This window comes from Syngnathus acus, chromosome 1 (assembly GCF_901709675.1).
Source record: "Syngnathus acus chromosome 1, fSynAcu1.2, whole genome shotgun sequence".
Lineage (NCBI taxonomy): Eukaryota > Metazoa > Chordata > Actinopteri > Syngnathiformes > Syngnathidae > Syngnathus > Syngnathus acus.
Genome location: NC_051087.1, coordinates 3,917,913 through 3,933,877, shown reverse-complemented (window position 1 = coordinate 3,933,877; position 15,965 = coordinate 3,917,913). Strand labels below are relative to the sequence as shown.

Here is a 15,965-nt window from a genome sequence, read left to right as displayed (position 1 = left end):
GAATTTTACATGAGATGAGATGTTGTGCCATAAACACACAACGCGTAATAGCATTTTGCAGGTGAATGCATGATTTCCCCCTGACACTTTCAGTTTTAGAAACTATTTTTTTTTTTTCAAATATATATAAAAGGTTTTAGCAAGAAGTAACATATTTGGATATGGTTACAATATTTCAAATAGGCGGCCTTTTTTTAAGCTTCAGTACACATCTTTTCTCTTCCCCAGGGGATATAGTTTTATTATATGCCACAAAAAGACCTTATCAAGGTCTAGCAAGCGTTTGAATATGCTGACACGGCATTCAACAGTATAAATCAAGTAGATTCATAAAGCTTCATGGGCAACACAGTGGCTGAATTGTGAGCAGGCTCACCATTGCCCAGGGTTCCAAAATATGAAATTTGGGTCTGTTTAATTGAACACTAATCTACTGGCCATGTAGGTTGTCTCTACCTTCTGCTATCTAATGAAAAAAACGTTCTGTGTGTCACTGTACGTCATCGGCATCGATAGATCAGCAGATATATTTCCTGCTACATTTCCGATAACATGGCAAGAACCCAGACGAAGATACTGTCGGTATCACACCACGTTGATGATAATCGTTCCGACGCTATCAAGTTTACCTCTTCGCTCCGTGGTGACCACCAGGGCGACGTGTTCCTGGCCCCAACCCACTGCGGTGCGAGCCATCAGCCGGAACACGTAGGTCTGCTCCGAGGTGAGTCCGGTGACGGTGAACTGGCGTCCGTTGGACCCCACCTCCACCGTGGTCCACTGCTGACTGTCCCTGTGCTCCAAGCGGTAGGCGATTTGGTAGCCTGAGGAAGGAGATCAATGTTCAATGTGTCGCCAAAGTTGGGTGTATTTACAAGTGGAGAAAATAATAGTTGCGACATTCTCATATACACGTATAACCTCTCATGCTTACCCTTGGCTGGGAATCCCTGTGTACTCGCTCCCCCTGTCTCATGTGCAGCAGGCCATGTAATAACACTAACACCTCACATCTCAGCATATATATATTGTGCGCACACACACACACACACACACACGGGCCCACGTCCATTTTTCCACAGGCCACTCACAAAAGCACGGTAAACAGTCTAATCAATCAAAAGACTGTAACTTGTACTTGGGATGTGTACAAGGGGTCCTCGGATTACATGAGTTTGATCATTGAAAAAAAGAAAACCACTCAAATAGCAAATCATATCAATTTCCAGACACTATGCAAGACAATATTTTTGGAAGAGGTCTGGGAGAGCAAAAAAGACAGTTACAACATTTGTGATCAAATTCCAAAAGGTCTTAATGTAAATAAGACTACATGGCCTAAATGTAAATAAGTCAAATAATAAAAACATTTTTTAGAATTGGATATTTAAAGTGGTACATTTTTTTGGGCTGAGTAAAATACGAGTTAAAAAATAGTACATCTTGTTCCTTTGATTGAGTTGGAATCTGTCACACCATGGCACTGATTTAAAAAACCAAAATGGAGCATTCATACATATCCCTTTGCTGAAAATGCGACTAAATTCTCATGAGAACATGCCCGGCGCCGGATACGATTGGTAAAACTGTTATGACGATAATCTGCTGACAGGCGCTTGGGTTTTGTGATAATCTCATCAGATAGTCCGATTGTTTGCACAGTGTAAGCGGCGAGCGAGGCAGATTACCGGATAACGACGAGATGGCAAATCCGGCAGCATCAAAACAATCGCTTTCGCAGCTCAGAGTTATGTACGGGATATCTCCGGGACATCCCCGTCGATGAGATCCACGCGGATAAATCTCCATTACAAAAAGGGACTGTGTCATTTTCGTAAAAAGCCCCCTCTCTGGAAAGATGCAGCGCATAAATATTTAACGCCGGCCGCCGGCTTTTGGCAAAATGTGCGTCTATGGCGACGCTAGCGGCTCAGCGTGCTTGGCTGCGCTTGTATAGTTCATGAAATACTCATAAGCGCTGCAAGTTAACAAGCTTGTGAAGGTATTTTTAACATCCTTCTATGGAGTGCTTCAAAGAACATACAAGATGTCTTGTAGCGCACACATTGAAATGAGGCAGCACTTGTAAAGGGACGATATATAAATGGCCACCTGGGGGCAGTATAAGACAAACATACTGTAGCGGAGACACAGCTCCTCTTTGGGCTTCTCAGTACGGCAGTTAAAATCAGTCATTCTTCACAGAGGATAAAACAAAGTATGACATCTTTAATGATGTTGCGCTATAAAAACTGGATGGGTGGATTTTAAAATCTTTACCAGTGTGACTTTACTGTATAGCACCAGGATGTAGAGTGACTCTTAAAGGACACACAACAGCTATTATTCATAAAAGGCACCTTGCACCAAATGAGACTTTACACTTTATGTGCACTTTGCCCCCACGTCTTTGGCACACACACACACACAGTACGCACACTTCGGGCCCGGCAAGCACAGCAGGATTAGGCGGCTTGTGTGCGAGTCTGTCGGCAAATGGCATCATTCTAAATGTCTTCCTGCTTACATTACGCTCGCTCATCATTCACACTGTCCTGCTCAACTCAATGCCCCGCTGAGAGGACAAGTGTTTCTCCATCCTTGACGCTGGCGGAACCATACAAAACACAAATACACATACACACAAAAACTGCCTCCTCAATGAGGTAGCTGTCCCGTGGCGTGTTTATACATTTTGAACCTTATCAATAATCGGCCGGTTCAGAGTCATTCTTCAGGCTGTGTGGGTTAGTACATATATTTGTTTTTCAATCTTCGAGTATAGCGTATACAGTACACAGGCGTGTCGAGTTGTCAGACGGAACATGTTAGGTACGGGATGTGCTCCGGTCACACGTCTTGTTTGGAAGCAAATGAAGTGCAGCTCAGCCGACGGCTGCAGGCGATTGTTGTTGACACTATGTTTAAAAGGGCATAACGGAAAAAATGAACATCCCTGCTAAGGAAACATCCATACCGATAACATTTGAACACAATTAGACTCATAATTATTGTATTATTTTTTCGGCAACCGATCCACCGTCATTCACTGAACAACGAAACTAAAAGTACTGCTTTGGCGCCATCTTGTGGCATTTTGGCGGCAGCCAATCGCAAGACATAAATAGACGTATAACCATTCACACTCACAATAGCTTTAAAATATTATCTTTTGACGTTCCTTGTGTGCTCGCTCACTTTGTAAATGGGAAGCGGTCCTTCAGCTCCACTAAAAGTAAACTACTGGATGATTATGTTTAACCCTCCTCCCCTATGTGTGTGTGTGTGTGTGTGTGTGTCATACCTAATATGATGCCGTTGGGGTTTGTGGGAGGCTCCCACACCACCCTGGCCGATGACAGGCGGACATCTGGGAACACCACCCTGACAGGGGGTCCTGGGACTAAAGGGAGGCGGGAGAAAAATACAAATGGGAGTTGTCAGCCGAGCGGAGCACTAATAATATAAAAAGAGCTGCAGAGCATCTCGGGCACTTACATTAAATGTAAATAAGAGGGAGCGAGGTTTTTTTTTTGCCCTTCGCACACACACAAACTGTATAGAATGTCTTATTAATTTTTTAACACATGCCTTGAAAGATGCGAAAAATAGAAAATGTATTTTTTTTTTCTTAACCCCATTGCGTCTGCCTTTGAACCTGATTGAAGTACATGTTCCACACCATCAAAAACGCGTCATTGTGACTCACCCACCCACGTACCCCTTAGGAATCACACACCACACACACAAGGCAGGTTCATTATCCTTTGACAAATTGACTTGTTCAGGTTCTAGCCTGAAATGAGAAAAACTTTCCAAATGTGACAGCGCTCGGTGATGTGTGCGTACGTGTGTGTTTGTGCTGGTGTTTCATTATTTAAAAAGGCCAGTAGAGGTTGCTACGGTGATTATTAGCCCAACTTCCACCATGAATGTGTGAAAATATGCACGCCCTGATGCTTCATTCCACACTTACTGATGAACTGAGAGGTCCCCGTGACACTATGTTGGAAAATGAGCCTTGAGATGTCGGACATATATTAACATATGACTTGCTAGGAGGATGACTTATATTTTTATATTCACAATTGCATACGTACTTATGGCTAAAAAGCGAAGTGTGGAGAGTCTCTGTTATCGAACTTTAACCCTAGTGTGTGTAGCTGAAAACTTGTTGCTGAAAGAGTTGCTACCGTCTTCTTTGGTTCTCAGTAGCACGGGGCTGCTGGGGGGTCCGTCGCCCATCCTCGTGAACGCCGACACCTGCAGCGAGTATACGGTGTACTTCCTCAGCGTGCCGAGAAGCAGCGACGCGTTCCTCTCTCCTTCCGCCAAAAGCACACTGGGAGGACGTTGTGAGTCCTTCTCGGAGTACAACACCTGAATACACACACACGGGCAAACACACACGTGTTTTGTGTTTGGTTTTCTCCCAGCGGTCAATAATGCATCGGCGCTTTTAGCGTTTTAGTGAAGTCTGTTCACTCCACAAGGAACTGTGAGGCAAACGTGCTAACCACTAGGCCACTGTGCGAATTTATGTCGGAGCGGGGGTGGGGGAATCTCCTTCGGCTTTTCCAACTCACTGCCTCACCTTACAAGAGCGCGGAAAGGGAAATGTCAGTTGTGACTTGAAGGGAGCGCCAAGCGAAAAGTCAGGAGCCGCTGGTGGCAGCTGGCAGAAGAAACTATCGGGCGTCTAACGGCGAACGGAAGCGAGCGCTGCTGGCAGCTGCTTGTCATCTCTCAGCACAGTGGGCACACACCAGGGAAGAATATAAGTGTGCCACGCACTCTGGGGCTAACGGATTATATAAGCAGATTTCTTTTTTTGTCGAAACCTCCAAACAATGGATGCCGGAGTTATTTTGTTTCCTGCATATTAACACGCGCATGTCAACACAAGTGGAAACAAATCCGCCTTTATTCATCTCCTTTGCAGATTAAGATGCGGACACAATTTCTACATCACATTAGCCAAAATAGTTTTTTTTCTCTTCGTGTTGTAAAAACGCAGACACAAAGCTGCGTGTCGTCCTTTTATTCTCGGATCAAAACAACAACGTACATTACAATAAATCCTCAGGGGATGCGTGGGGGGAGGCTGTGAAAAGCAGTTTGAAGAAAGAAGAAAAAAAAAAAAGACGAGCACATATCTTGTCTTCGTCTGGCGCTACTATTTATCTATGTCCTGATTTCGATGAAGAGCTTTGTGACATTGTGCACGTTTGATAGATTGTCGTTTCTTATCGGGGATGACACCTTGATGATGGATCATCTTCATCTTGCGTTTTGTCATGTCAATATATCTCACTGTGTGTTAAGGCCTTAAAACCACTTTCTCTTGTTTTTTTTTCCTAAGCAGCATTTTGGAATAAGTTTGTCATGTACAGAACAACTCGCTCAGACTTTTTCAGAAAATGACAGACAAGCAAAGATTGATGTCATGGGAAGTCATCTATGTCAAAGCTGTTGATGGTTTGAGGCATCACTTGTCCATCCCTCCTCTCAATAAATGCATCAATTTAAGGAAAAGTAGCCCTAACGAGCTGTTTTTTTGCCACAAGGCTGGTAAACAACCAATTGGTATTCCTTTCACCAACCATGCAAGGCTACGACGGCATTATCCTGCCGTTGAGCACCTGAGGGGAGGAGGAGGGCACACCCGCCAGAGCATAAAAATAGACAGACTCAACAATTAAACATTTTAAACTGAAAAAGCCTTTTGCCTCAAAGGTGAACGATAAAGGAAGTGAAGATGATTGGTGCAAAGAGTCAATTGTGGAGATAGCCGTATAGACGAAAAATAAAAGTCCACAGTGAAAGTAGTGCTCACTTTGGGGTGCCATTTTGTGGCATTCCACAGCATTAAAAAAAAAAAGTGTCTATTATTTATTCAGTTGGAACTAGAGAGAGGAAACAAAGTAACAAACCTAATAAAAAAGTATTATAAGATGAAAGCATGCAATTAGTTAGTCAAAGATGCAGGAGCTTGGAGTTATCTTTAGATAATACTGCAGTTACCAGACATTACATCATGTCTGGCCTTTTTTTTTTTTTTTTTTGCAAATGTGCGAAAGTTTGGGTTGGGTGTTAATGGTGTTTGCGTAAAATGTGTTATGCGTACCTTGTAACCGAGGATTGCCCCATTCCGCCTCTCCTGAGGGACAGGAGACCACGTGAGCAGAATCTTGGTGGAACTCACGGCATCGGCAGTCACGTTGACGGGAGATCCTGATGGGACTGTGGGAGACACACATTTGAGTCAGTGTTACTTTGCACTCGCAATCAATCTGGTCTTTTATCTGAATCACCTCCACCATCCTTCCTTCGTGACAGAGAAGTAAAGCAAAGTCAGGAAGTACGAAGATTGATAGCACCCATTGTGTCTTCTTACAATACAGAATAGTGCAACAATGGCCACATTGCTGCTCGATACATTTCTTCTGGAATTTAAAAGTAAATAAATAAATAAATATATATATATATTTTTTCTACTCACCAGATTCAGCCGTGCGAGCGGAGACTCCGTCACTCCACGGGCCAGGTCCAATGGAGTTATAGGCTTGTATCCGGGTCCGGTAGTGCGTCCATGGGTCCAGGCCCTCGACGGTGACCTCACCCGTGACCCCCTCTACCTCCACAGTCCGATCCTCAGCCAGGCCGTCTGTTCTGCGCACGCGAAGCCGGTAGCCCACCGTCTCCGGGCTGCCGTTGTACTCGGACTCGGGGAGAGGCTGGAGGTCATTGAGGGGAGAGATGTTTATGACTACAGGTTGCCGTTTTAGCTTAAATACCTGCGAAATCATACCATTGTCTGAATTTTTTTTTTTTTTGAATGACACTTTTTTTTTTTTTTTTATAAGCTGACAGTCCCACAATGTCATGTCAAGGAAAGGACACATTAAGAGACGCATTATTTTTTTTTTTACCATGGTCATTTGAATGACACAGATGGTGCGGCAATCTTAAGTAGATCTTAAAAACCCTTTTACAATCTTGTCCACTTTGGCATCCCATCTCCCAATCGCCCTCCACTCCCGTGTCCCGTTCACCCTTCATCATGGTTTTTGTCATCATCGTCATCCTCGTTTCCGCTCTCATTTCCTGTCATCGTCACCCCGCATGCCCCTTTACCCTTTATGCTTTGTCACCTCAATTTCTCCACCGTGTCATTATTTATTACCATCCATTCGCCGTGTAAAAGAGCTTCCACGGCCACGGATAAATATAGCGGGCATCGGCCACTGCTTATTATTGCACGGTTGACATCAAATTTGACTTTTATTTCTTTCTCTATGCAATAACAACACTCGTAATGCTTCTCTACTCTGTGGAGACAGCTTCGGATAGCTGAGGAGGTTTTGCGCTAGCATGCTGGTTAAAAAGAAATATTGCTATGCCGCACAGGTAGCGTGCATGCTGTCAAAATTTGATTTGACAGGGCGATGCTCTCGTTCCCATTCCTTAAATGGAAAATTTCTCCGCTTCACATGTTTGAGCTGTTAGCGAGAGACGGGAGGGGGGGGGCATACTGTAAGGATATGATGACAATGTTGTTTGCACCAATAAGAAAAAAACAGTGGGAAGTAACAAAATACTCTGCCTGAAGAAGTGAGAAAAATAAAAAGTCAATTCAAAAATTCATCACTGTATTTAAGTCGATTTTTACCTGCCATCTATAATCGTCTAGATTAACAAAGTATTTTGTTTACTCTTTTTTGAGTCGATTTTTCAGGTACTTCACTTCAGTATTTTTTATTTTTTTACTGTTTCAAAACAGATATATGTACTTTTTATTGTTTACTTTGTCCTTTTTCCAACCTCCATGGAATACGACATGACATAAAAAGAAAAGACGTTAAAGTCAAGCACGGCTGAGCCCTTGGGGATTTATTAGCCAGAAAAACCAGGGACAGCAGCGGCATGGAGGAATGTGAACCCGGGGATCTAACGAGGATGATGCAACACACTTCTGGAAGCAAGATATCCCTAATCCTTACCGCCCCCACCAAAAACCTTTGACCTAATTATCCCAGAAAGGTATCTTCTGTTACTATGACGGTAAATGTTATTGGTTGGCTGTTTAATTGCATTACAGCTTTGAAAAGAAATGCTATTGGTGTCTGTTTCTTTCTTGTTACTTCTGTCCTTAAGTACATTTCAAGTATGTGTGCTTCTAATTAGGTACGGCGTGCGAGTGCCTTCACCGCGGCACGAATGCTAATGAGCAAACACGGATAAGAGCCTGAGCGCCGCACGGATGATTCCCTATCAAGCAAAGTAGTTTGTATGCAAGTACCTTCCACCTGAAGCAAAGGGCGCTCTGTGTCGGAGACAACACGGTGAGGTTGGACGGGTGCGTGTCAGGGGCCGCCTGTAAGGTTTGGATCAGCCTGGAGGGGCTGCTAAGGGGACTGGAGCCCACGATGTTCACCTGCTGCATCCGAAACCTGCGGAGAGAGCACGAAACAACAAGAAAGGTCATTCGGCAGGTGGGAAATACAAGAAAGTGTTGTTGCTAAGAGTTTGTGGAATTTTTAGAACGAGCCTTGCCGTCAGATTTTTGGATTTTTTTTTGTTATCCACCTGATGGTGTTAATCGGGGAGTGAGAAATTCACATACATCACACCTTCACAGGCAGAAGATATGGCAAAAAAAAAAAAGGGTGAGGGTGCAATGATGTCACTACCTTTGAACGTGAAGATACAAAGTGTTGTATCTCAGGGGATACGCAAAACAAAAAAAATGTTTAAGTTATCAGAAAACACTGATAAACATTCACTCTATGTTCCCGAAAGGGAACGAGGAGAAATGTGGAAAAGAAATTCCTTGAAAAGACACCCAATTGGGGGAGGCAGTGCCCCGGCGGACCCCCCCTCTAGCTCCGCCAGTGCTACCCGTCTAGATTTCTTTTCATTATTACACTTGTTATTGAAGTTGACTGTTATTGAATGACTGTCCAATTACGTTCACGTCTTCATATGAACTTATCAACATAGTTTTACACTCGCATGACAGTTACAAATGTTAAAACATATCTTAAAGCATTGCCTGTAAGTTAACAAACGTCAGGCATGGACGTTGACAGTTTGACAGATTATTTCCATTTCCGTGATTTCCTACGAGAAAAAAATAAAATAAAAGCAGAACAAATTGGAGTTGGCCAAGTGTCGTGGCTTTCTGCTTTTCCTCCTCACTACTCTGTCCACACTCTAATGACTTTTCTTCTCCCTTTCCTCATCCCTTTCTCTCTACCTTGCCCGCCTTCTTTCTTCCACTGCGCCATTTGGGGAGGGTAATGAGGATCTGCATGCTGTAGCTGTGAAGGTGCTGACAAACAAAAACAAAAAAAGCCTCATCTGGAACTGTCTGTGTGATTTATCTGACTTCACTTTAGGCTTGCAATACAGCAAAAACTGCCAGAGAGTAACATTTGGAAGAGAGGCGACGTTTGTGTGTGTTTGTGTGTGTTCATAAATGAGATGGTGTGTTTGCCGTTTACCTATACTGAGTGAAGGGAGTGAGGTTGGGGATCTCCAAACTGTCAACGCCCGCCTGGTTGTCCAGCTGGTAAACAACCCTCCAGGCGTCCTCGGCGCCGTCCTCCTTCACCACCTGTGAGCAGCGAGGATTTCGTCAAGGATCGTCAGGTGCGGAAAGGCGCAAACCCACCTGGCCTTCAACGATCCATCGCGAGATGGCCGTCTTGCCGTCAGAACCGAGTCGGAAGCGCAGGGTCACGGTCCGAGGGCTGATGTTGGAGATGACCAAGTTGGAGGGAGCGCCAGGAAGTTCTGGAACACACAGAAAGTTCATATGGATGGAAAGGAGAAACACTTAATCTTGTACAGATACACGTATATTAGGGTTCTCGTTTATTTAGCGCAAACTGAAATTTTAGGAGAACGAGTAGTAAATTAAAGGGAGTAGAAACACGTAGTGTAACTCGATATAGCCGCCGGGTTGGGGACTTGTGATAATAACGTGAGTATGGCTCCATGGAAAACCAATTTGTTCAATGGTAAATTAAAAAAGAAGCAAGGCTTCGGTAAAATGGAACAATCTCGGCAGGATGTCAATCACCTGATGTGTGATGTAGAATATGAATAATCTCTTGTTTCCGAGCCACGGGGAGGATTATTTTTTATGTTTCTACCTGAATATAAAATTACAAAGGTGCCTCCACCAGCTCCCTCAAGATAGCTTATTTTGTCTTGTGCTCTCTATATGTAAATAGGAACTACAGTGGTCAGAAAGCGGTAAAGGCTTGAACATTTTATTCGCTCATATAATCTCGGTAGTGGTTATTTAGAAGAGAGGTAAAATGCTACTTTTCGAAAGTCTTGTCTGAACGCACACAGGTCGGGTTGCAAATGCTTACCATGCAGGTTTGGGGAAACGCCGACTTGAAACTGAAGTCAAGCCGCCCAAAGTTTGCTATGAACTATATGGCGTGACGATCCGATGCAAAGAAGATTAATGTCTGGCGGTTAGCGATGAATCAAATGTGCGGTGCAATGTACGTTCATCGAGGCCAGACAAGTGCGGGCGGCGAGCCTCGTTAATCACGTTTGACCCTCGTTAATTGCTCCATCCCCGCGGCAATAACGGATGAAGGGGAACTGTCAGCGAGCTCAATGTGTTGTGGGCAGCCAGGAGAAAGCCTCTGCTTTGTCATAGCTTTTCTTTTACACCATGTACTAGATTTATGTATGTAAAGTACACAACTACGCGGATATAAAAAGTCTGCACACCCCTGTACAAATGTCAGGTTTTTATGCGAAGCGAAACCATTTCAAAATTTTCTCCGCCGATAATGTGACACTTGCGACATAATACTAGAATTTTAAAAATCTGCTTCATAGGGAAAGTAAAAAGAAATGGAACAATGCTGTTGCATAAGTGTGCACACCCTCCTATAACTGGGATAAGGCTGTCCTCACAATTAACCAAACTCCTTTGATTGGAATCAGCACACACTCACAACTATAGTAAAGCACCTCCAATTAGCATCATATAAAGTTCTGATGTTCTGGTAGGCTTTTCCTGACGTTAGTTTGCTTTGAAGCTTTTTGAAGGTTTTGTGCAAAGCGCTCATTTGATTCGGGGTGAATCAGAGGCACTTTAAAAGCTGGCAGGTGTGCGAGCTGACTCCCAAATTGGCTGCATTAATGATTGAAAATGTTTCAAAATTTCTAATCTTGCTGTCATTTTTCGTTACCTCAAAAAACAAGGGGTGTGAAGACTTTTAATAACCACCGGATACTTACCTAACTGCATTATTAATGTAACCAAAAAATAATAATAATATTAATAATAATTCTTATTATTATGATGACGCAGATATTGTTAAATGACTGCATCTCTTGCAAAACATCATTACAGAACTTTTATGGGTTATCATTAAATGCAGACGCACCTAATGTTATGGCTAGTGAATGCAATGTGTGAGACAATTTGCAGCGATTATATAATTGCATGGTTTATTTCCTTCAATGGCATACAGAGCAATTATTTTTTTTTACCAGTTATGATCTGGAATACATTACACATCAGTGATACCCTTTTTAATTTGCACACCTCGAAGGAAATATTAAAAATATAATAAAATATTAAAAAACGTCTTCCCTGACAGCTGCTGGAAACAGGCCTGGCAGGCGGAACATTGGCAATATATGTACAAGCTTGTTTCTGTTAATAAAATGTCAGTCGGCAAGGCGTGGGGGGGAAAAAAACTATTTGATATTTGTAGATGCTCTAAGTGGTCTCTTGTGATCAGCTGTAATCCGTACAATTCTGCAGCCGCGTTATTCTTTATATATATCTAGGAATAAAAGGCAAAATATCCACACACACAAATTCTTTGTGTATCGTGTGCACGTGTGCGACTAAAGGACAACTGTAAGCCGGTATGGCGATGATGATGTTGACATCAGGCGGCTGGCTGTGATGAATGATCAAATGCAGTGAACTTCATGAATACATGAATAGAGATACAAGATAAGAAAGCGGGAATCCCAAGTCTCTCTGTTCATTCTTTTGTTCCGTTTGAGAATCTTTAATCCTTTGGCCTCTGTCTTTCTTTGACTAGTTTTGCTTTCATGAATTAATGAATATCCTGTGAATCTAAGAACTGTCTGCATTCATCTTGTTCTCACTCTTCCTGCTTTTATTCATGAATTAGTCATTGGAAAGTGTCACACGCGCACACAAATCCTGCTTTTACACTCCTCTAGCTCCTTCTTAAGTCTTCCTGGCTTTAGGACAAGTTTTGCTCTGGCTCATTATACTTTTCGCCAATTTTCTTTTTTTTTTTATTGGGCGGGGGGGCTTTTTTGATGACCTCTTGTCAGACCGAGCACAGACATTTCAAGTCAGTCTGAATGACTGCTGATGATCTGAACAAGTGCAATCACGCTCACTCAGCAGGCAGAGTTCAGATGCAGCAAATCACAAATTCTGCGTGTTGGTCTGACTCAGACGGATTATTCATGCGCAGTCAGGCACTACTGAGAATTGGCCCGTGTATAAGGACATGAAGACAGACGCCAAATTATCAACTAATAAAGTGGGCCTGATTATGCTATTTTGGGTGAAGTGGATATTACTTACTATTGAAAATCCATCATTTAAATACAAAATAATAAGAAACTCAGTGTCATGATTGGTTAAAGTAAAACAAAAAAAAGAAATAGCCTGCATTCAAGACAGTCTGTCATACCTGGAGGGACGCCCGTGGAGATATTGGCCGACGTGACCACGCCCCGTCCGGCAGCGGTGAGCGCGGCCACCTTCAACGTGTAGGTGGTGGTGGAGGTGAGGCCCGTGAGTTGGTACTGCAGCGTAGAGTTGGACAGAGCTCGTTCTTCACGCCTGGACTGCACGCCAAACACCTCCCACCACAGCGTATAGCCTGGGGGTGGGCATGCCGTGATTAAAGAGGTGCTTGTATATTGTGCCGGGCAATAAAATAAAATAAAATTTTAAAAAATAAATAAAAATAAATAAATAAATAAAAAATGATGAATTTCCATCTGTCCCATCACAGTCATACATTCCACTCTGGCAACTTCAAACGTGTGTGTGAAAGCCATCTTCCTGTGTTTGTGTGAAGCCCAGGAGGGAATTTGCGCGGTCCCTCATGAGTCCCTCTGCTCACCGGGCGCAGGATGAAAAGCAGGTAGAGGATAAAAGAAGAAATACGGATTGACTAGGTCCTCTCACACTCTGCTGTGCAGCTAAGACAAATACTGAGAGCCACCTCAGCTTGGTGTTGTTTCACCGTGGACTTAGTGCTGTAGGCGAATGAAGGGAAGTGGAATTTTCCCGCCATTCCAGCCAGTGTGGCCAACCGTTACAAAGCGTGCTCTGCGCTGGGGGATTTTGACAGGTATCTAAGTTTGTTGCGCCATCTCCGCCAAAGGGAAGTGGTGGCCTATAAAACGGAGTTTACAAAACACCGTCTGCACTGAGCGATAAAGATAACGTGCCGCTTCATTCCAGTGTCAACACATCTGGTCGGCATCAATAAAGTAACCAAAATATGCTCATATCTGCACCATAAAGACAAGGATGTGCGTTTTGACCATGAGAAAGTGCACGCAAGAAAGTGTGTGTGTGTGGTGCAAGATCCGTGCTGGAGCTAATATGAAAAGACAAGTTGCACAGAGTGGAGATTAGCAGGATGACGAATCGCTCACGCAAAATGAGGGCAAACAGGGTGAACTTACCGGTAACAATGCCGTTCTTTTCTTCAGGCTCCGCCCAGCTGACTTGCACAGACGTGTCCAAGATTTTGGTGAAACTCAAATGGCGGACTGGCCCAGGTGCTGTAAAACACCAAAAAAAAAACATTCCATGTTGTTGGGCATATTTGGATAGAATACAAGCTACTGATGAAGTACCCCAACTTCAAGCCGTGCTCTTTGACAAATATTTTTGGAAAAATCTTTCTAAAGTCAGAACGTCTGTGAATATTACAGTCGAGTAGCGAGAAGAACAAAACACGGAGTTGTGGAGTGTGTCTGCACATGCTATTATCACGCTGCCAACCAATCATGCTGCTATTGACCACTGTTGCGCTCACACACACCCACACCCACACACGCTTGTCCATGCGTGCCGGCCATATTTCATCTCATCTATGGCTCTCTAAGCTCCTCTCCCAGCAGAGCGATTAAGCTATTCAGCTGAGACATTCAATAACACACACACACACATACACACAAATACACACAAACATACACACACACAAAGCCATCATCAAGCAAGAATTACACCCACCGTTAACCCTGCAACACGCCCAGCACCCGATCAATGCCCGTCAACGATTATGTGCACGCATGTGTGTGTGTGTTTAGGCTTTTGCGTGTGTGTGTGTGTGTGTGCATGGCTCCTCATAGCCAGTCTCCCACTCAATAATTGCTGCATGCTCATAATGGCTTGTCTGTCGGCCATTGGCCATTGTGTTTACTTTGACAGTGTGGCCGTGCGCGTACTCTACTTAAATACAATTGTATACAGTGCCGCCTTAAAATTTGAGTTTAATCTGTTCCTTGACGATGCTTGGAAGTGAAATCACTGATTTCCTTTGCTTTTGAAATGGCTTAAAATGTTGACAAAAATGCTGGCAATACACACAAGTAGTGGCTTTGAGCAATATAAATAAAACGTCTTGCCTGAATTGACTGTGAATAGAAAATGAAATGTTCCTTGTATACAATAAAGAGTGGAAAATGATTAAAAGAAGTGACCAGACCTCTGGCCAGACTTAAATATTTGCTATTTGCAAAATCACTATGACTTAGCAGGCAAAGTTTGATCCAAGTCTGCAATTTCCCCTGGATCCACAGGACCAAACGGTAATATGATGAAATTAAAAGCTGATTTAATGAGACTGGACAGATAGAAACACCTGAATATGTTAAATGGGTTTTAGCATGTTCAATTCAATTTGCTTCCAAGTGTGCAATCTGGAAGACATTTTTGGGGTGGTTTATTTGTACCGTGGCCACAAAATAGTTTTTTGAAATTTGATTATTTAAATTTGATCGGGAGCTTTGTGTGAAATTTAAAAGCTAACCCTCAAGAATTTGAACTTAAGAAATGGAGTTAGTAAGTGTGAACAAGATATTTTTGGGGAATATATTCTCTCGTATTTGCTGTTGCTCTGTTCAAGACAAAGCCATGTCTAATATAAAAAAGCTTTTGTGCCGTCTTGTGGCTTGTCGGGGCCACGGATCCATAATGACATGGATTTTTTTTAAACCTCATCACTCAGCCTACAGCAAGAAAAACAAACCTGTGTTTTGCAAACTTACTGTATGTCAGCATGAGCAAGTGAAATGCATGGAATAAATGAAGCGCCATCTTGTGGCAAAGAAGCAAAACATTTGCATTATTAATAAGAAGAGTGTTTTTTTTTACTGAACCGGTACTTCATTCCCATTAATGTGTGTGTATACTCACTGTCCTCATGTGTTTGGAGCATGGTGGGTGGGCTGCGTGGGCCGTCTCCAGGTGTTGTGAAGCACAGGATAGAGGCAAAGTACCAGGTGAATTTCTTCAGTGCACCGACCAGGCCCGTGTGACGCGAGCTGGGGTAATCCGGGGTGATGGTTACCACGGTGACATCCTCCGGAGCTTGTTCGGGCCAGACCAGCAGCTACAGTTGGTAAAGTGAGAACGTTAATATTTAAAGTTCATCTCGACTGCCATCGGCATATGAATTCTCCTGAGATGGTCCATTCATCCATTTTCCTTATTCGGGCAAAAGGAGAAACTGACTTCGCAGTCAGTTTTTGACGACAGCGAACGTCTTGCCGGCTCGTTCTCCTTAATAAATTTGCGGCAGTTTCACAGGATCTCAAACCATTCACTGCTTCATCTATCAAATGGCATCTCTCTACTTGCCCGCCCACCGACAATGAATGAGCAGACGGACGGGCGGTTCCAACACCGC

At 43.3% G+C, this 15,965-nt stretch overlaps 2 protein-coding genes across 2 annotated transcripts in view; one reads left to right on the top strand and one right to left on the bottom strand.

The window, feature by feature from the left end:
- The window catches only part of LOC119121608, a 408,423-nt gene that overhangs the window by 248,924 nt on the left and 143,534 nt on the right, over positions 1–15,965 (top strand). The gene's annotated exons all lie outside the window — the stretch shown is intronic.
- Positions 1–15,965, bottom strand: part of sdk1b (sidekick cell adhesion molecule 1b) — a 140,154-nt gene that overhangs the window by 11,961 nt on the left and 112,228 nt on the right. The window contains exons 20-30 of the mRNA XM_037262328.1: positions 15,473–15,668; positions 13,735–13,833; positions 12,726–12,917; positions 9,677–9,798; positions 9,507–9,619; positions 8,303–8,453; positions 6,503–6,737; positions 6,128–6,243; positions 4,194–4,380; positions 3,305–3,403; positions 630–824 (exon numbers count right to left, since the gene is read on the bottom strand). Of these exons, the coding sequence (XP_037118223.1) occupies positions 630–824; positions 3,305–3,403; positions 4,194–4,380; positions 6,128–6,243; positions 6,503–6,737; positions 8,303–8,453; positions 9,507–9,619; positions 9,677–9,798; positions 12,726–12,917; positions 13,735–13,833; positions 15,473–15,668 (1,705 nt within the window). The remainder of the gene's footprint in view (positions 1–629; positions 825–3,304; positions 3,404–4,193; positions 4,381–6,127; positions 6,244–6,502; positions 6,738–8,302; positions 8,454–9,506; positions 9,620–9,676; positions 9,799–12,725; positions 12,918–13,734; positions 13,834–15,472; positions 15,669–15,965) is intronic.